Here is a 21,825-nt window from a genome sequence, read left to right on the forward strand (position 1 = left end):
TTTCAATAGTATCAAAGTGAAGTTTGTGCATTTGTTTACCTAATTTCTTGATGTATCTATCATGTTTATTATGGTAGGGCCTAGGGACCAACTGAGAATGGAGCCCCATTATGCTAGGCACCATCCAAACAGAGAATCAGAGATAGTTCTGACAAGAGTATTTTCTTCTATACAGTTTTTCTTCCTTTTAAAAATTTTATTAATTATTAAAGTAAATAATCTGTCTTTTGTTTTATGCAACCCACTGAGATTGGTAATATTCTAATTTGATCTGTCTTTGAGATGCACTACATTAAAAAGGAGGCACGGGAGAGAATCTGGGAGAGACAGTCTGTCCTAAAGACATTAAAAAAGTGGATGGTAATGGCAATTTAATAATTTATGAAGAAAACACCCCAAACTACTTGTTACAGAATAATCCAGTACTTCCTGCTTTCAAGCAACTTTTTCATTTCAAATGGCATTTGCCATTTATCCGCGTTTGCTGTTTAAAAAAAACACCGAGTCATATTTTTATCTCGTATCGTTTCTTTTTTTTAAGCTTGTGACCCTGATATTTTCCCCTCTACCCCATGACAAACATCACACTCCAACATGTGCTTATCAACTGTTTACACTGTGGTAAATTGACTAAAAGCCTCTTCAACATTTCCTCATTTAGAGATCTCTCCCGATCAATGGTGAATTATATGAACAAAGGACTTGTGTTTCGTGGTGCTTGCTATTCTTTTGCTTATTACATATGAGAATTGGCTCAAGTACATTCATTCTTTCATGAATTCATACCGAATGCTCTATACTAAATTATGCATTGCCGTGTTTTGCAATCTTCTCCTCTATCATTGTTCCAGTGTCTTGCAGAACACTGAAATCAGTGTTATAGGCCTGAAATATTCTGGCCCCTCACATGTTTGTCTTAAAGGTGACCTGCAAGGAAAAAGAATTGGACATGACGTTTTTTGTTTCTTTTTGATGTATAACGGAGGCCTGACATGTTTTTATCCTAGAGAAGAAAAATATTTTTTTCCTTACTTTTTTTAATCTTAGAACTATCAGGAATATATATATTGAGAGAGCCTGATTTTGCATTTTAGGCAGTTGTTTATACCTGTTCAAAGAGTGTGCAAAATATGACTAAAGCATGATGGATAGGTTTTATACCCACTTTGTAAAGTGACAATACGAGGTGCAAGACACTGGAGAATCAGGCCTATTGTCTTCCTTTTTCTTTTTGAAGGTCTCTTTGGAGGACCAGAGTACTGGACTGTTAGCTTTCTATGCTTTCTATTGAATGAATAGTGATATTGGCCCTGATTCAGGAAAGCACTTAAACGTAAGTTTAAATCCATCCCTATTCAAGAGCAGCCCCAGTGATTTCAATGAGAGTTAAGTATGTGCTTATGTGCTTTCCTCAACCTGGCCCACTGGTTCTAAGAAAGGTTTCACAATGGTAGCTCTAGCCGTGTTAGTCTGTATCAGCAAAAACAACGCGGAGTCCCTGTGGCACCTTAGAGACTAACAAATTTATTTGGGCGTAAGCTTTTGTGGGCTAGAACCCACTTCATCAGATGCATAGAGTGGAAAATACAGGAGCAGGTATAAATACATGACAAGATGGGAGTTGCCTTACCAAGTGTGAGGTCAGTCTAACGAGACAATTCAATTAACAGCAGGATACCAAGGGAGGAAAACTAACTTTTGTAGTGATAATGAGAGTGGCCCATTTCAAACAATTGACAAGAAGGTGTGAATAACAGTAGGGGGAAATTAGTATGGGGGAAATTAGGTTTAGGTTTTGTAAGAAAGATCTTTTGTCCTACCTCTGTTAAGCGTGTTGAGTTAAATAACCAAGACCAGAGCATTTTAAACAGTTTTAAAATTCCTTCCTCTTTGTTGCTCAAATTTCATTTCTTTGGTTCAGTCGTCCATAGAATCTTCCAGAAAAATTAACCGTAGCTGAATTTCTAATCTCAAAACAAAACAAAAATACACTTCAGGCCCTCTTGATACAATATAACGATGCAATCCCCTCTCCCCTTTTTGCAATTTACAGGTCACAATTTAAATAGACTTCCTTACCTTCCCATCAGATTCTCATCCTGTTCCATTTTACTCTAAATTTCAGGCACATCCGGCCAGTTTGCATTCTAACATATTTGGTGCTTAGTGTTTCCCTTCATTCTTTCATTCTTAAGAAAACTAAAACCACTAAGTTCTGATTCCTAATGCTCCTTTTAGACCATGCTATTCTTTCCCACAAGAAAACCTTCAGGAGAGGATAAGTAAGCCCTGGAAACTCTAAAAGGTGCATCCCAGTTGCAGCTACAGGAAACCCAATGGAACTAAATTACTAATGGTTTATGCCAAGTTTGGAACCAAAATCACAAAATCACAAAACTAGAGGAAAGGATATGCCCCGTAATGTAGAAATCTGCAGTTGTACTTTCTGGTGTTTTTCCTTTCCTAAAACCAAATCTACTATAAACTCTGGTTTCAGAATAACAGCCGTGTTAGTCTGTATTCGCAAAAAGAAAAGGAGTACTTGTGGCACCTTAGAGACTAACCAGTCTATTTGAGCATGAGCTTTCGTGAGCTACAGCTCACTTCATCGGATGCATAAACTCTATGACTAATTCCTATTTAAACAGCAATTCAATTTCAAATCCACAATCCATTCCTATTATCTATTCCTATTTTATATACCCCTGTGCTTCAGTAGTTAAAATCTCCCATTATGACCTCTTTGGCCTTCTTATATCCAATCATGAACATCCAATCATTTCAACTGTCAGTCATGGGCTCTATAAAAAGTTCACACTCTGAATCATCTCTAGTCTCAATCCATGGCTTTATATCATTACCAGGTTCCCAAAAATCCTGTATTTCATGGACTAATACTTACCTGCACTAAAAAATTGTACCTCTTGTTTTCCATGGTATTTTTAAAAAATGCAGGTCCGGAAGTTGACTTTTCTAAATTAAAAAGGGTAAATAAATCCAAAATTAGGTCTATTTTGCATAAATTCCAAAATACAAATGGGTAAAATACAGTGTGATATCAAAAACTTGCCTGTGTGATCAATACTATAGCGTTGTAGTTTATTAATTAAAATGCAGCAAGGTGGATTAAAGTGTAAAACAAGTTCTAAAAAATACCCTTCATCACTGAAGTCTGGGCCAAAAATCCTTGTGAGTAACAAACTTAAAGCTGGTTTCAGAGTAACAGCCGTGTTAGTCTGTATTCGTAAAAAGAAAAGGAGTACTTGTGGCACCTTAGAGACTAACCAGTTTATTTGAGCATGAGCTTTCGTGAGCTACAGCTCACTTCATCGGATGCAGTGAGCTGTAGCTCATGAAAGCTCATGCTCAAATAAACTGGTTAGTCTCTAAGGTGCCACAAGTACTCCTTTTCTTTTTACAAACTTAAAGCTATTTTTAAAAACTTTTTAAGTACAAAAGACAGGCAAGTGACTAATCCATAGCACAGGCAAGCAGCTGGTAAAATATAATTTATAAATAGCAGCTAATAGCAATTTTTGGAGAATGTACTGAGGCCACGCTTTCTGTGTTTCTGGCCAATTTATGCCCAGATTTATCCTATAAACCAGTTTGCCCTATTAGATTAATAGATTTTTATAAACATATTCGTATATAATCTTTTCCATCAATAATGTAGTGTTTTATTTCTATTGCTAACTTTTCATTTATGATGAAACAAATTAAATAAATGGCTCTTTTGAGTTACATACCTTCATAAAATTCAAAATTTCTCTAACTTTCTGTTCAAAAAGTCGCTGCATGTCTTTTCCTCCTCTCTTTTAGCCATGCCTCATACACAATATGCTTTCTTTTAGCTTCCTTATGCCATTTATCTCTCTGCAACACTGATTTAAAGCACTCCTTAGAAATGTCTACTCTTTCTGTAAGAACACATTGTTAGATGTAACTCATGCCATCTGTACAGGATTCATCTGTTTCCTTCCTTGAGAAGAATATGCTCAGTGAAGTGTGGATTGCTTTCTTTTTCCTCATAGTTTCAATGATGTATACATCACAAATTAAAATGTCACTACATCATCTAGAATTCTTGGTTTTCCCTCATTCTCTTTACAATTTTCACATTCCTTCCTTGTCCACAACCAACTTTATTACAGCTTTTTTACATTTGTAATAACTTCCGTTACTCCTTTTCTTCTATTCCATTGTGCTATTTAAGTTCTTGTGCTATGCCGATTACCATAATATCTAATACTCCTCCCTCCAAAGGGGCTGGCAGTTGTGGTGGGGGAGTAAACATTGTTAGTAGCATCATTAACTCCCAAACTGATTCATGTCAGGAAATCCATCAGGTCCTCAGGGGAGCATGCTTCAGAGAACAGTTGCTTTTCAGTTTCACCCCCATCAAAACTTTATCCAAAGTTTATCCAAAACTTTAGACACTGCAGTGGTCCTACTAAGTGACTTTTGTAGGCTCTCAGGAAAGGAGTATCTTGTAAAGTGGAACTGCTCTTTCCCCCTTCCATTGTTTCAACCCAATTTTTGACACATTTGCCCCCACGCTCCCTCCCCAAGGACATTACTGGGCTACTGCAATTGATTCCATATAAGGATGGTGGTCTCATTCTAGTTCCTGATGAATATGGGTCCACATAAGGCAAACAGATGAAAAATCACCCATGTAATTTGGCAATAACTATGCAGGACTGATGTAGCAGTTGCAGATAGATGTTGCAGGGCAGGATCTGAATTTGATCTTCTTGGTGTTGATCCAGAACTTTCAAGATCTACTAATTTATGTCTTGAGTTCTCCCTGTCAGTAAGATTTTTATTTGACTTGCCTAAAATGTATTGAGTTATTGCACTGATATAATGTCTCATTATTGGCCCCAGTCAGGATCTGTGTAAACCTGATACGTATTTGAGGGACAGAGCAGTTCCTTCTTGGTGCCTCTAAGGTGGAATGGAGGTGTCACTGAGTACTGCTGTCTATGGCAAGAATCCAGCTTCTGGTGGTCATCCAGTCTCACAGCCAAACTGATATTTTTGCTGCAAATATAGTATCAAGGGGTAGCCCACTTCCACGGTTAGCTTGTGAGAGAGCAGAAAAATTTCTGCATGTGTGATTAGATTTGTATGTAGTGATAGCCATTTCTGATGCTATTTAAACAGACAGAAGTATGTTTAAGTTATACTCCTTTAATCAAACTAGAGTGTAAGCACTTTAAGGCGGGGACTGTGTTTTTGAAGGTCTTTATATGGCACGTAACATAGTGAGGCCGAGATCTAGGTTGATGTCTCTGGATGCTAATGGAATACAAATAATAAAATAATAATGGACAGGATAGACTGTTAAAACCAGAAGGTTCCATGACAACTGGGGAGCCCCTTTAATTGGAGACTGATCAAAATGTCAGACTCAGATGATTCCATGGCAGTTGGGAATAGTTGTGGGTTGGTGGAGGAAGAGAACTGTTTTCAAGATTTCCCACTGGAAGAAGATCAACTCTCACTAGAGCCCTGCAAATTTGCAGATATCCACAGACCATGTTTGCGGATCAGATGCAGACACAAATTTTGTATCTACACAGGGCTCTAACTATCACAGAAGTAGCTTGTCCTGGTGGGAACTTTTTTCTTCTTTCCATTGCTAGGTGAGAAAGGGACTAGAAACAGGGTTTTCAGAGATAGTTTCTCAAAAGCTAGGATACTGCAATTCATTTATTAGTGAGAGCATTTTAAAAACTCTGGTCGGTCGGAGACCAAGAGGTAGGTCCCCCCCACACCATCATTCTCTAGCCATTTTCAAGAGCTGCCCAGTCCAGTCTACATCAGCCCAGCCTCCGGGCAGTGTCTGCAAAGGCAATGCCCAGCTGGCGCTCAGATCTGCTGCTCAAGGGTGGATGCAAAGGCTAGAGGGGGGGCAAAGGAACACTGAAAAAATAGCATTTTGGCCCTTCTATAGTGCAAAGTGTGCAAAAAGTAACTGCATGGGTGCAATAAACATGGCAGAGAGTTCCGTTCCGCCTGCCATTCATCCTCTTCAGCAGGTGGCTGCAGAAACAGCCCCGGGGTAGGAGGGGGATCCGAGTCTCCCCCCGGGGTGAATATTTGAGAAAAGACGCTGGGGACCCCCAGCAGCCGCGGGCAGCTTCTGCAAACAGCCCCCGCCCCCGCCGTCCGTGCAGCTCCAGCCTCCGCTTTGCCCCCTCCCCCCTTGCAGCGCCCTCCGGGTTGCACTGTCCGCAGCAGCAGCAGGCGGCCAGGCCCCCCCCCGCGCAAGTTGCCCAACTCTCGGGCGCCGCGCGCAAACACACCGCTCCTTCCCCCACCCCTCCTGCCGGCGGTGTTATGACGTCACCTCGCAGGGCGCCGTGCCCTGTGACGTGAGGGGTAAGGACCTCCTCTCTCCTCCAATCCGGGTGGACGGGGTGGGGAGCGGCCGTCGCTTTCTCCGCCCGGCGGGGGGCGGGAGGTGAGACCCGGATGAGGCGGCAGCTGGCTGCTGCTGTGTGAGGCGGAGCGGACCGCGGAGGAACCGCGCGGGTATCTCGGGCGGACTGAGGCGGAGGCTGCGCCCCCTCCCAGCCCCTCCGCACCTGCCCCAGCTCCATGCCCACAAGATGGAGGCGGCGGCGCTGGTGTGAGGGGGGAGCCCGTGCCCAGGTGCGCGCCTGGCGGGCGTCGAGGCGGAGATGCTGCTGGTCTATGTGATCCTGATCTCGGCTCTGGCCGGTTCCTTCATCACGCTGCTGCTCCAGCTGCTGCTGCTCTACAGGAGGAAGCCCGAGCCCCCCGGGGTGGCGAGAGCCTCCGGCGGCCTCTTCTTCCCCAGGGTCCTGCCCGACCACAGCCTCAGGGACTATTTCCACGGCTCGGACCCGGCGGGCAGCCATCCGCCCCAGGAGCCTGCCCCTGCCGCCGCCGCCGCTACCCCCTCCCCGGGCGCCGCCAAGCCCCAGGCTGAACCCGGCGCCAAGCAGCAGCAGCAGCAGCAGCAAGAGCCCCCTGCGCCCCCCTCCTCCCGAGAGGAGACGTGCTACTTCCTCAATGCCATCTGCCTCTTCCTCTTCAGGGAGCTCAGGGACACCTCCCTGGTCAGGCACTGGGTCACCAAGAAGATCAAGGTGGAGTTCGAGGAGCTGCTGCAGACCAAGATGACGGGCAAGGTGCTGGAGGGGCTCAGCCTCAGGGATGTGTCGCTGGGCGATGTGGTGCCCCTCTTCAAATCCATCAAGCTCATCCGGCCAGTGATCTGCAGTGACGAGGGCTGCCCCGAGGAACTGGGCTTCGAGGTGGACCTGGAGTATAATGGTGGCTTCCACCTAGCCATCGATGCCGACCTGGTCTTTGGCAAGTCGGCGTACCTCTTCGTCAAGATCTCTCGGGTGATGGGGAAGCTGAGGCTGGTCTTCACCCGCTTGCCCTTCACACACTGGTCCTTTGCTTTCATGGATGATCCTGTGATAGGCTTTGAAGTGAAGTCCCAGTTTGAGGGGAGGCCCATGCCCCAGCTCACTTCTATCATCGTCAACCAGTTCAAGAAGGTCATCAAGCGTAAGCACACCTTACCCAGTTATAAAATCAGGTAAGGTGCCATATTTCCCTCTTCCCTGGGGTTACCTTGGGACAGGATGCATTCAAATGCCTGTCGTGTACTCTCAGGTAGAAAAGGAAAGGTTTTTATTGGCACTTTTTCAGGCATATGATAATGGCACTTATATGGTATCTTTCTTCTTGTGATCTCAAAGCACTTTGTAAAGGTGAATTAGTATCACTTTCATTGTTTTACAGGTGAAGAACATGAAGCACACAGATCAGATAGTAAATTAATGATAGAACAGGTGTTAGAACCCAGGTATCCCAACTATCAGGCCAGTGCCTTATCCACTTGCTCCATGCTACCTCTTTGGAAGGTAGAAGGATGGCCTTGTCACTAAAGCACAGGATGCAGGGTTGGGATATGTGGGGTCTGTTCCAGGATCTGCTACTGACTGACTGTGCAACCATGGGCAAGTCACTTGGCCTCACTTTTCCTATCTAAAAAAACCAGGGACAGTCATTCTAACATGAGACAAGAATTAATTCACTCACTGTAAAGTGTTTTGATATGCTCCGAAAGGCACTGTAAAAGTACAAAAATTATCTTTTTTTCCCCAGTTCATTACTGCTTCCCGCTGCTCCTCCAGCCTCTCCATCTGCCCTTGGTCAGACCTAAGAGCTAGCTGGCGACAGCTGCTTGCTACTCATGCTGCAATCATGGAATTTTCTAGTGCCAACTTTGTCTTTATTGTAGTAAAGGAGTGTGAAGAGCACCTTCTGTCTGATTTATACATGCTGCAGTTTTGCATATAATGGGATGTCCAGTGATTTATCTATAGTGGAAGAATCCAAGTGAATTCCTCGCTGCCTAATTGCTGGCTGGTCTGTGACTATAAGTATTCAGTAATTTACCAGTCTCAGGGAACACATTTGTCCTGTCATCCACCTGTATGTTCTCTATAGTTTGCATGATCACTGGCTAGATATATTAATGTGACTCTGTTTACTTGATTCCTCAGCACTAAGACTCGGTAAAGTTCCTTTCAGGGGAAGCCACACAAAGGAATCATTGAAGAGGTCTATCTGAATTCTAAAGTATATCTAATTTTTATGTTGAGGAGATGGCTTTAAAAGTCTTTCCTGTCTATTCTTTGTTACAAATTATGCTAAGCTTGTGTGACTATATATATATCTGCATGTGTAGAAAATGATCTAGGGCTTGGAAAAGCCACAAAAGCAGGGCAGGTAAGAAGCTTCTCAGGGAGATGTCATTTCAGAATCTTAATTCTCTTAATAATTTAGAGGCTTTATGGTTGTGAATATAACTTACAAAGTCTGACTCAAGTCTAAACCAGTGTGGTTGGGTCTTCCTGAGTCTTCACACAGACACTTCAAGTACTTCAGGTGTTACTCATAGCATTCCCATAGTGCAGCAAAATGAAAACTGACTGAACACTTGTCAGCTTTAAGGGTTGCTATTCAGAACATTGTGGACAACTGTGAAACTCACAAGAATCAGGTCAGTTTCATACAGTTGCAGTTTGGGAAAGGGACTTGAGCTACTGGTTGTGGAAAAGGACCTAAACCAGAGACTTTAAACCATGATTTGAGGATTCCAGTAACTCAGAGGTTAGGGGTCTATTTCAGCAGTGGGTGGGTGAGGTTCTGTGGCCTGCAATGTGCAGGTCAGACTAGATGATCATCATGATCCCTTCTGACCTTAGTCTCTGAGGGTTAGGACAGCAAGACCCTCACTGACTTCAACAACCGCTTGCAGCAAAGCGGGGAGGGAGAGAGGGAACATTCTTTTCCCTTCTTCCTTCCAGTTGCAGCGTGTCTGTGTGTAGGTCAGTGATGGATCACTCCCCTCTTCAAGCAGTTGTGGAAGGGATCTTGCATCTCACTTGGAAGGTGCCCCTGGATAGTGGAGGCCTCTCTCCTCATTCAGTCCAAGATATTTGATGTCTTGTAAATTTTTCAAATCCTGTGCATGAGAACTACTGGGTTAGGATTGTGAGTGTGGGTGAGAGAGAGAGAGAGAGAGAGAGAGAGTGATAAGTTAAGAAAAGTATGTTGTGGTGGAGGGGAGATGGATTTTAAAAAGAGAATTCTGAGTGACAGAAAATACTGGGCAGAGGTAGAGCACAAAACTTAGTAAGAAAGAGACAGGAGTGTGGAGAAGGGGTGGGGCAGAGAAGGTAACTGATACGGAAAGGTATAGCATGATATGTTATAGGAAAGAAGAGAGTGAATTCTAGGGAAAGAAAGTCTAAGAAATTTTGTAAGCTAATTTAAAAAAAATACAATCCAATAAAATATTAAAAACTAAATAGTTATTCCCTTAAATAGCAGGGAGTTTGGCTTTGAAAGTGTCATGGTAGCATAGCTATTTTTTACCCTGGCTTATAGACTTAGTACACAGGCTAGTAGGTATTGGGTAACAAAATATCCACTCCTGTATATAAGACTGTTTCCTCAAGAGATCTGAATGTGCTTTGTCGACATTGAAACTTAAAACTTAGAGCACATTGTGTGTGTATAGTCAGGCAGTACTTGTGGCACCTTAGAGACTAACCTTATGCTCAAATAAATTGCTTTCATGAGCTACAGCTCACTTCATCGGATGCATGCAGTGGAAAATACAGTGGGGAGATTTTATATACACAGAGAACATGAAACAATGGGTGTTACCATACACACTGCAACGAGAGTGATCAGGTAAGGTGAGCTATTACCAGCAGGAGAGGGGGAAAAAAAACCTTTTTGCAGTGATGATCAAGGGGGGCCATTTCCAGCACTTGAAACGAACGTGTGAGGAACAGTGTGTGTGTGGGGGGGGGAGGAGTAAACATGGGGAAATAGTTTTACTTTGTGTAATGACACATCCGCTCCCAGTCTTTATTCAAGCCAGTTTGCAAATTAATTTGAATTCAGCAGTCTCTTGTTGGAGTCTGTTTTTGAAGTTTTTTTGAAGAATTGTCACTTTTAGGTCTGTAATGGAGTGACCAGAGAGATTGAAGTGTTCTCCGACTGGTTTTTGAATGTTATAATTCTTGACGTCTGATTTGTGTCCATTTACTCTTTTACGTAGAGACTGTCTGATTTGGCCAGTGTATGTGGCAGAGGGGCATTTCTGGCACATGATGGCATATATCACATTGGTAGATGTGCAGGTGAATGAGCCTCTGATAGGGTGGCTGATGTGATTAGGCCCTATGATGGTGTCCCCTGAATAGATATGTGGACACAGTTGGCAACAGGCTTTGTTGCAAGGATAGGTTCCTGGGTTATTGTGGTGTGTGGTTGCTGGTGAGTATTTGCTTCAGGTTGAGGTGCTGTCTGTAAGCCAGGACTGGCCTGTCTCCCAAGATCTGTGAGAGCGATGGGTCATTCTTCAGGATAATATGAAGTTCCTTGATGATGCGTTGGAGAGGTTTTAGTTGGGGGCTGAAGGTGATGGCTAGTGGTGTTCTGTTATTTTCTTTGTTGGGCCTGTCCTGTAGTAGGTGATGTCTGGGTACTCTTCTGGCTCTGTCAGTCTGTTTCTTCACTTCAGCAGGTGGGTATTGTAGTCGTAAGAACGCTTGATAGAGATCTTGTAGGTGTTTGTCTCTGTCTGAGGGGTTGGAGCAAATGCAGTTGTATCGTAGAGCTTGGCTGTAGACAATGGATCGTGTGGTGTGGTCTGGATGAAAGCTGGAGGCATGTAGGTAAGTGTAGCGGTCAGTAAGTTTCCGATATAGGGTGGTGTTTATGTGGCCATCGATTATTAGTACCGTAGTGTCCAGGAAGTGGATCTCTTGTGTGGACTGGACCAGGCTGAGGTTGATGGTGGGATGGAAATTGTTGAAATCATGGTGGAATTCCTCAAGGGCTTCTTTTCCATGGGTCCAGATGATGAAGATATCATCAGTGTAGCGCAAGTAGAGTAGGGGCATTAGGGGACCAGAGCTGAGGAAGCGTTGTTCTAAGTCAGCCATAAAAATGTTGGCATACTGTGGGGCCATGCGGGTACCCATAGCAGTGCAGCTGATTTGAAGTTATACATTGTCCCCAAATGTGAAATAGTTATGGGTGAGGATAAAGTTCAGCCACCAGGTTTGCTGTGATATTATCGGGGATACTGTTTCTGATGGCTATGTTCTCTGTGTATATAAAATCTCCCCACTGTATTTTCCACTGCATACATCCGATGAAGTGAGCTGTAGCTCACGAAAGCTTATGCTCAAATAAATTTGTTAGTCTCTAATGTGCCACAAGTACTCCTTTTCTTTTTGCGGATACAGACTAACACGGCTGCTACTCTGAAACCTGTGTGTATAGTGTTGACCCCCATATAGAGAGGGGTAAACCTGAAGCACAGGTGATTGCCCAAGGTAGCACAATGTCAGTGGTTATTGGGACAGGAGCCCCAGAGTTCTAATACTGTTCTCAACTCTAAACCCCACTGCCTCAAGGAGAACGGTTTTGGAAAGGTAATCTTTCTTACTAGGCATTGCATGTTTTAAATTTCTTTAAAAGAAGGCAAAACACTGAACCTGTGATTCAGATATTCTTTTAGAGCCATGCTAATTTATTCTTTTATACAATTTTTCAGTGTTTGGGAGGAAGCCAGATAAATTTTACACCCTTTAAACAACCTGTTTCCTGACGTAAACATTCAATAATTTCTCATCTGCGTGGAATGTGTTTGTCCCCACCTCTCTTTTCTGTCATTTCAAATATTATTGGTTAAATATTTAACAAGCTGTATGTTGTTTTCAGTTCAAGCCCTTTCTGTGGCTTTCCCCGCCCCACCCTCACTCTAGGAGTTTTGCAAATAAATAATTGAATAGTTGTAATAGTCTTAGGCCATGTCTACACTACAAGCCCTATAGCAGCACAGCTGCAGTGCTGCAGCTACACCACTGTAATAGACACTTGCTACAGGCTGGATGAGTTTTTCTCTTCCTGTAATAAATCCACCCCCCTCAGGAGGTAGCAGCTATGTCAACTGAAGACTACTTCTGTCAACCCAGCTGTGTCTATACCTGGGCTTAGGTTGGCTTAACTATGGGTATGTCTATGCTGCAATTAAAAACCTGTGGCTGGCCCATGCCAGCTGACTTGGGCTAATGGGCTATTTAATTGTGGTGTAGACATTCAAGTTTGGGCTGGAGCCTGGGCTCTAGGACCCTGCAAGGTGGGGTAATAGCCCAAACCCGAACATCTACACTACAATTAAACAGCCCCTTATTCTGACCATTAGTCAACTGCCAGCAGCTAGCCGTGGGTGTCAAATTGCTGTGTAGACATACCCTGTGTGTCTCGGGTGTGAATTTTTCAGACCCCTGAGCGATGTAGCTGGGTCGGCTTAAGTTTTAGGTTTAAACCAGGCCTTAGAAAGAGAAGATGTTGGCATACAAGGAGTTCTCTTTTGAACCATTTAAAAAGGGGACATCATTTTGGCTCAATAATTTCCAAATTGCAGGCCTCAAAACTGTCCTATCTTTTTTCCAGCTGTTAAATAACATTTAAAGAAGCTAAAAGTACACTTTTTTTTTAAAAAAATTACTATTTGTAAGTAAGCAACTGCTATAGATTCTACAGAGATATTATCTGATGGCCAATGGCAAGAGAGGAGGTCTAGACAATTGTTAATGGGTTGATGATGTGCTCCTTCAAACAATCTCTTTTTTTAAGGTATTGCCCCCCATGACAAAAATTGAGAACCCCTGTGGTAGTCTGGGTGTCTATTCTGACACTCCTGGTAAAGCTTGGGTAAACTAAACATTTCCATTTATTTTTGCTTAGTCTTTTGTGATTACATTTTTATAGAACTATTAATGTATATAGTATACTAAATGTTTTGCAGACAGATAACTGCACAACCTACTTCTGTTTTTTCCAAATACGAATAAAGTTGTAATGAACCGTGATTGATAAGACTCTTTACATAAGAGGAGAGATGACTTGTAATCTAAGAAAGGGTTGTGCCTGTCTTTGATTCTCTTCTGATTTTTAACAGATAGGTCACTTTACCAATCTGTTCATAACTTTACAGTTTATTTTAATGTTGAATTTCTTAGGCTGATTATTCTTTATTGGATGTGACTCTAGATTGTCATCCAGAAAAAAAGTGGAACTGTCCAGCAGACAATTGCAGTTTTATTAAGGCTTATCACTGTGGTGCTTATTCACCAAGAGCATAATTTGGCACATAAGAAATACTAATGTTGAATTGTTTAAGGTTGAGGTTGACAGACTTATTTTAAAGGTAACTGAAAGCCTGGACTGTCGTGTGTGTAATTTGTAAAGTCTTGTGTGTTTAAAAAAGCCAGAATTGAGGGGCTCTTGTTTCTATGTGCTGTGTTGTAGTCAGAAATGTTGCTGTTTGTACATATCACCCAAAGCTTGTCCAGAGACCTGCCTTCCAGCTGGAGGAACAACCACCTCTTTGTTACGCCATGTGAATGTTACTCCCATTTTCTTTGGTAAACTGTCATGTTCCAACTGCTGGAGAATCTTTGGATTCCAGCATTCTATCTGGTAATCACAGGGACTGGAGATGATTGTACCTGGTGATATTCTAAACAAAAGGCTCTTAACCATGGTTGTAGTTGTTTCCATCACTGCATCAACTGGCTCAATTCTGGTCTTCAGAGTGACACAGACAGAGAGACTATCCTGGAAGGTTTGCGCAGGTGGCAGATGTGGGGCATGTGCTGTGCTGAGGGGTGTATGTATTTTTGTATGTGTGTGCTGGTTGTGTTGATTTGTGCAGGTGGCAGTTGGGCCAATCAATCCATCTGTCTCCTGCGTACAACCAATGAAATTGTTGCATGCAAATTAGTTGTAGAGAAGGGAGAGTGAGTTACCTCTGATATCACAATGGTCAAGGACTTTTGGCGTAGCACAGATACATGTTCTACTGTAGCTGTACACTGCACAGGTGTAACTTGTAAGTCAGAATGGCTGGAAACTTAATTGCATGGTAACAGACCACAAAACCCAATAATGATTGAACCTGGTGATATTCTGAAAAAAAAGAGCCCTCAACCCTGTTTGAAGCTGTTTCCATCCTGCACAGTGACTCTGCAGACATAAGAGGCTTCAGAGTGACATTCCTGAAATGTTCCTGTATAGATTATATCACACTGAATCAGATGTTCATGATCTGATTTATTCCAATTTTGCAATCCATAAGCTAAGGGGATAAAGATTTTGACATGCAGTTAGAGCTTATGCTGAAATACTTACAAACTCTTATTTATATATACCATTGACACTTTCGAAAATACCTGTCTCTTTTTTTCCTTGGCTCTTGAGCAAGAGTATTTGGATTTAACAAAACAGTTATTTTGATGTTACAGTTGTCATTCAAGGACAGAGCTTCCATCTCATTAAGAGCCAGTTGGCTAAAATTCTCTGAACGAGGCCACAGTATTACCTAAGTCCTAAGTTTTTCTTTCCTTAATTATCTACTGATGTGATGGTTCTTGGGGAATCCAGGTATGAAAGTCATCTTGTTACCTCCCATACTTCCAGCATGAGGGAGACTTTCTTGTACTTAACTTGGTGTCAGCATCCTGACACCATCAGCCTGTTAACCACCCAAGCACTTTTTTGGGCTTTGCCAACCCTTACTTTATCTTGTAAGTTAACAGTAGGTGCACCCGAGTCCCTTTGAAACATTCCCTTATAGTATTCAGCCCCTTAACCACGGAACACTCACAGAAATACCAGATCTGCTGTTCCCAAAAGAACAGTATACACATCAGCTTGAATGAGTCAACTCACAATCAGCATTTCACTCAATACCACATCACTGAGATGTAATTATAGTGAAAATAATAAGTTTATTATCAAAGATTTAAGTGATAGAAAGAATATTGGAAACAAATAGTTACATATAAAACAGAATCGGATACAGTTTCTAAGGTAAGGTAAAAATAATAATAAAAAAGCTATTGCTTTCTTTTATTTAACATACTGAAAAACCTCATGTCCTTACTCTATAGAACTCCCATACTTAATCTGCTTATTCTAGCTAAAACAGTATCAGAATGGATGAATTTTCAAGACCTTGAATTTGGAAATACAACAGATATCAGATTTGGAATATTGTGACTGTGGAAGTAAGTGGTGGTAGAATCAGGAGGAGAAGGTAACTAAAGGACTTTAAAATGGGTGTCTTTCTTGCACATGAAGGAAACTTTCTGCATCTTCTATCTAGTGAAGCATGTCTACATTCTCTACAGATGTCTCATAATGGAACTTACCAGAATACTAAGGCTGTGTCTGTGTGAGAAAGTTGCATCAGTTTAAACTAAGGTGTGAAATTAAATCGATTTAGTTAAACTGGTGCTAATCTGTATGGACACACTTATTTCAGTTTAAACGTGGGAAATTTTTAAGCTGAATTTTGGATCAGTTTTAACTTAAACTAAAATAAGAATATCCACCTGGGTTTGCACCACGTTAGCTAAATCTGCACTGATTTATCCTAAACTAGGTTTTAAACAGCATCCCATGTAGAAAGGCCTAAAAGATTCAGAGGGCACAATTTTGTATTCACACTTGTGTAAATCAGGAGTAAAAGCAATGTAGAACTGAGTGTAAGGAAGAAGAATCTGACTCAAATTCTAAATAACTCTTTAACATGCCTTGGTAGTTTTTCCATACACCGCTGAAAATTGAGACTTTTTTACTTGCAATGCACAATACATCTCACTAATCAGAATCTTCAAGTTATTTACAATTGTGAGTAACTGGTAGCATCCTCAATTCATTTAACGTATAAAGAAACAGACATTGAAAGAATGGTTCAAAGTGTCAGAGCCAGCCAGTGGTACCTAGGTAAAGAAACCAGTTTGTCTCATATCTATTCTCATGTTGCAACCACCAGGCAATTAGACACATTAACTGTAAAATTATACCTTTACTTTTAAATCTAAGCCATTTAGCACATTCCTTTACAATCAATTTTTCATCGACTATTTTTAATGCTAAAACTGACGTTAACAACCACGGCAGACCTTTTAACATGTATTTTGGGTTATTAAAGTAACATAGAGTTTTGTCCAAACATCGCATGTGTGATACTAGCTAAAGAAGAATTTATCAGGAGCTTGATTCACAGTTAGTTTCTTAAGAATGCACCAGAACTTTGAGGTAGAACCAAATGCAGAAGCTAAACAGATTCAGAGAAGCAGGGTCTTACAAAGACTACTTTCTAGTAATGATTTGTTATCGGAAGTTAAATACCACAATTGATCACTTATGACTTACATTTAGTTAGTTAATGAGTTCAGCCAAACAATAACTGATTCCAAAATAAAGCAGGTGATTTGACTCTTGACAGTATGACCCAAAAACTTTAGTTTAACCTATTTTAATTCATCATTACAGAACTTGTTATATAGCTTTTAAATTGACTCCATATTTTCCAAGAAGTATAAGCCAAAAATGTAATGTAAGCAAGACGTTGGCATAAAATGGTTCTTTGCTATTGACGTGACAAACCTAATCAGGTAACAGAGGTCTTGAAAAATGTAGTGAACATCTACCTGGAAGTCTAAACTTCTTAGCCAGAATTACCTTTTAAAGACAATATTAGAGGCACCAGTGATGTCCAGGAGCAGTACTTTGTTGAGAATCCCACTTCCCAGCTCTCCTCAGCTGGAAAGAGAGAAGATGATGAGACTTTTACTAAGATGCTGTTTCTGGAGCCTACTGATATTTTTATATTTCCCCTTTCTTGAAAAACAGGTGCCTGCTACAGATTTGAAATTCTGTTTGCTGTAGCTGCCAGAAGGGAAAAGAGGCATCTATTATCTCCTATCCTTTGCTCACCTAACCCAGGTGAAAAAGTTTCTGCTACTCTATTCTCCCTCTTTTTCCATTTTCTGGGTCCTTCTCCCCATGGAAAAATTCCAAGGCCTGCCTCTGTTGGTAGAGGTATCATTATGACATTGTCATCATTCATGACAGTTTCAGTGCTGCTCACATGGTTCTTAATAGCACCAGTGAAACTGACCAGAGACTTCACTATATTGCTTGGCAAACTGTGATAAACAGTTAATAGAGCTTTCTGTAGACACTGCAGTTTATCACATTTGGAAGATCTTCATAGCCACAAGAGCAAATAACTTTTTATTTAATCGTGTTTATTTTTTTATTGGAATAGCTTATACAAAGCTCTAGGCACCCTGACAGGTAATTAATATTACAGCAAAACAAAACCCCAGCAGCATCAAATAACTATTCAGAAAGGAACTTGGCTAGCCTGCCACCAACTAAAAAGCTGCTTTCCACCCTTTCATCATTCCCTCTGCCTACTCCAAAAATCCTGTTGAAGAAGATGTCTTTTGCAGTGTGCCCGGAAGGTCACCAAATTCAGTGTGTGATAAAATGAAAGCCTTAATTCTGTTGGTATTGATGATTTTGGCCATTGGTTCAGAATAGCAGAGAAAAGTGTTTTTTAAAATGTTTTTTCCTATTTTTTTTCTCCTATTGTCTAATTATGGGTTCTCACAGTCAGAAGGTAAATCTCAGAATCTCTTGTCCTCTAAAAGTTTTTTTTTTTTTTTTTAAATTAAAATGTAGTAGTAGGTTACTGGTGTGCTTTTTGGATCAGTGAGGGCATAAGCTTTTTGCCATGTGCATGATAACCAAATACTACATTTTTGTGCCTTGCCTGCAATATATGTAGTTCTGTGTGACACAATCCTGTGTAGGAGAATTACATGGGGACCAAGAAAATCTTGTTGAATGCAAAGGATGGTGGGAATACCAAAAAAAAAAAAAAAAAATCATAAAATCAATGGAAGTTGAAAAATTGTGTGTGAGAGAGAAAGAGAGAATAGATTTATAGTGGTAATTATATTTGTTTGCTTCAAAAACTGATCCATTTAAGGATTAGAGTTAATTGGTTTTGTGGGCAATGGCACTTCCTTTCTCAAAATGTTGACCCTCAATCCTACCTCCTGTTTGAAAGGATGTGTGTGAGATTCCTTGACACAATTGCAAATGAAAATAAAACTACAGCACTGGCTTACCTTTCTTACAATTGTGGATTTTAAAAAATGCTTGCTTTAAGACCAGTGTTGTATTTTTTGGGTAGGTAGATGCTGATGGGGTGAAAGCCTGGGGGAAATCTGATAAAGTTCTGTTGCAAACATCTTCAGTTTGATATCAAAGTGTGTGTGTGGGGGGGAACTTTAATGTTTTGAATGTTTGCTTTTTTATGTGTTCTGATATCTCAAAAAAGACTTGTTTCAAACTTTGTTCTCAGTGAGGACAAATGCCTTTGTTATTTTCCAACAAACTTTCGTGTTTTTCTAACTGGTCTGTCATAACTTGCATATTTTCAAGGCTTTCAGTAAAACCTCTCGGGTTTATTTCAGCTGACTACTAATCTTATCATTGAAAACTCAAGTTTATTTTTCAGATTAAGATAATATACGACACCTAATGCTTTGGTTAAAGTGGGAGAAGGCATGGCCTATTGTTAAGGTTCAGAACTGGGAGTCCAGCTTCCCATTGAGACTCTGAGTAAATCACTTAATTTTTGCCTAAGTTTTCATACTTAAAAATAGGGGTGATACTCTGCTATATAATATGGGTGTTATGCAAATGTATAGCACTTAGACATTCTCAAATAGAAAGTAACATGCACACATGAAAGACTTATTCCTTTGCATAAGTTGGTCTTAGATCTTGTAAATCTTTGTAACAAAATAAAAAGTTAAGCTTTTAGAAAGCAATTTGAGTGAGGAAAGTGAGTTTCAGCAATGTGGTGTCATAGAATGCTGCACTCTAATCACTATGGAACTTAATCTCATGTTGACAGTTTCACTATAGTAGCTAGTCATTTCATGTTATTGAGTGACTGTGGTAAACTGCTTATTCAACATTCCTGCAGTGATTGCCTCAAGTCACCAACACTCGTCTCTGTATATAATTCATGTTCACGCTTGCTTGGTTTTGAACTGTTTCAACATTTCATCACTCTCCATTGAACAATAAGAGAATTTATTAATTGTACTGCAAGGCAAACAAAATAAAATAGGGGGTATACTTGAGAGAGTGGAAGAAGCATTTGGGGGAAAATATTAGATACTCAAATGACTGGTTCGGTAATTCAGTAAAGAAGTGTCAGTAGGGACTAATAATCTACTAATGGTTCCATTTTCAAAATGTTAATAGTATAACATTGAATTGTGCCTTTTTCCAGCGACATTACAAGTGATAGGTTGGACCAATGAAGTTATGAAGCAGAACAGTTTTATTCTGTGTGTGTGTATATACATATATATATATATTTTTTTTTGAACAACTTACAAGTTTTCCTGAAGGTAGTCAAGTGAGATTTGTATTTGAATGGGACAGCTTTGATAAAATAAAGAACAGCAGTACGTAAGTGATGAGAAAGCACTAGTCACCTTATGTGTGCTTCATTTTAAAAAATGCATCACCGAAGGTGTCTAAATATGTTTGCAAAAAGAAAAGGAGTACTTGTGGCACCTTTGAGACTAACAAATTTATTTGAGCATAAGCTTTCGTGAGCTACAGCTCACTTCATTGGATGCATTCAGTGGATGTTTATTTTACTGCTGTATTATGGCTTCTGAGCAATTAAGTGGATTTGGGTCTAGAATTAGGTTAACTTTCATTTTTGGAGTAATAAGCAGTCATGATTTTTTCTGAGTAAAAACATAAATTCACATATTTTTAAGGCCAGAAGGCAGGGACCATTCTAGTCATCTCATCTGACCTGCATAAAAGGCCACAGAATTTCACTAAAGGGTTCTTGTATCAATCCCAAAACTTCTGATGGAGCTAGAGAATCTTCTAGAAAGACATGCTCATGATTTAAAGTCTTAAAGCAATGAATAATCCTTGGTAAATTTTGTCCAAAGGTTAATTACCCTCACTGTTTTTAAACAAAAAACAAAACCTTATTTCTAGTCTGAATCTATTTAGCTTCTACATTTGGTCCTTATCTCCAAGGTGCTTAGTACTCTGTGACTAGGGTATCTAGAAGATTGCCTTTAAGCTCTAAGATAAACCCCAATTGACAGCTTTGCTCTCTTAGTGCAATGGGACTTCCTACAATTAAGAGCAAAGCTTGCTGGTGCAGGAGACAACTTATTTGGGGGTTGGCCCAAGACTGTGGAACAAAGTCTCACAGACACTAAGGACTATTGCAGACCTCACCATTTTCCACTCCAAGAACAAGGTGCAACAAACATATATAGCTGAGTTTTTGTTTAACTATGTTCCAGAACACTCCACTGCACACATTTCTTCCCCTAGCGAGAGGATGAGGGAACAAATGTGTGATAGCTGTTAGTCATGTTGTTAATAGATTACTGAAAGGCATTCAGATACTACCGTGATGAGTGTGGTATAGAAAATTTATAGAATAACTTCAGCCATTGGATCTTGTTATGCCTTTGTCTGCCAGCGTAAAGACTCTTCTACTATCAGATATTTTCCTTCTGTGTAGGTGCTTATAGACTATAAGTCGTCATCTCAACATTTTCTTTGTAAAACTAAATAGACTAACTACTTTAAGCACTAACATATTGCTTTGTGTATTTTTGGGTTGCAAAGATTTAACCAAGCGCAAAGTTTGGCCTGCAGTAACTATTATCGGTGATGTGTGTGACACCTTCCCAGTTTCACTATTAAGTTCAGGTTTATTTTTCAGGGCTGTTACTCTTTTTGTTGCTTTTAAAAACTTATTGTGGCATTCCATAGTTAGTGTGTCACTGAATCCATCTCAGATATTTTTAGTTTACAAACAGTAAGGTGAGTTTTGTGTTTTTTCTTTCAGAGTAGAACTCCATTTTAGCCTAACAGTGCATTGGGGGGAGCAGAAGGGGGGAGTGTTGTGGCTTTTCAGCACTGTTGAAGTGTCAGTGGACACCTTAAATTAGTTATTTTAGATGGTGACAAAAATAATAGAACATGAGACCAGTTTAACAGAGACTTGTGAAACTCCGAGATTACATAAGAGTGATAGAGAACTGAAAAGAGAGTGCAAGGGATGGCAAAGGTAAAAAGTAGAACTTGATATTTGGGTGCTGTAGAGTGTGGAGGAGGGGAAGGGCAAGATCCTTCCTATCTGTGTTAGAGCCTAGAGGATCTCTGCTTCCTTAGCCTTTCATTCCTCAGGCTTACAGGAGCTGGCACAAAGAATCAAACCAGTCTCTCCCACGTAACAGGGAGGAACAATACTGTTAGATAAACAGGAGTATTCAAATATTGATGAGAAGGATTTAAACAGATCATGTTTGT

General features: G+C 40.6%; 1 protein-coding gene across 1 annotated transcript in view; it reads left to right on the forward strand.

The window, feature by feature from the left end:
- Positions 1-6,381: 6,381 nt before the first annotated feature.
- Positions 6,382-21,825, forward strand: part of PDZD8 (PDZ domain containing 8) — a 141,866-nt gene continuing 126,422 nt past the window's right edge. The window contains exon 1 of the mRNA XM_007064224.4: positions 6,382-7,585. Within this exon, the coding sequence (XP_007064286.3) occupies positions 6,693-7,585 (893 nt within the window). The 5' untranslated portion in view covers positions 6,382-6,692. The remainder of the gene's footprint in view (positions 7,586-21,825) is intronic.

This window comes from Chelonia mydas, chromosome 7 (assembly GCF_015237465.2).
Source record: "Chelonia mydas isolate rCheMyd1 chromosome 7, rCheMyd1.pri.v2, whole genome shotgun sequence".
NCBI classification, from domain to species: domain Eukaryota; kingdom Metazoa; phylum Chordata; order Testudines; family Cheloniidae; genus Chelonia; species Chelonia mydas.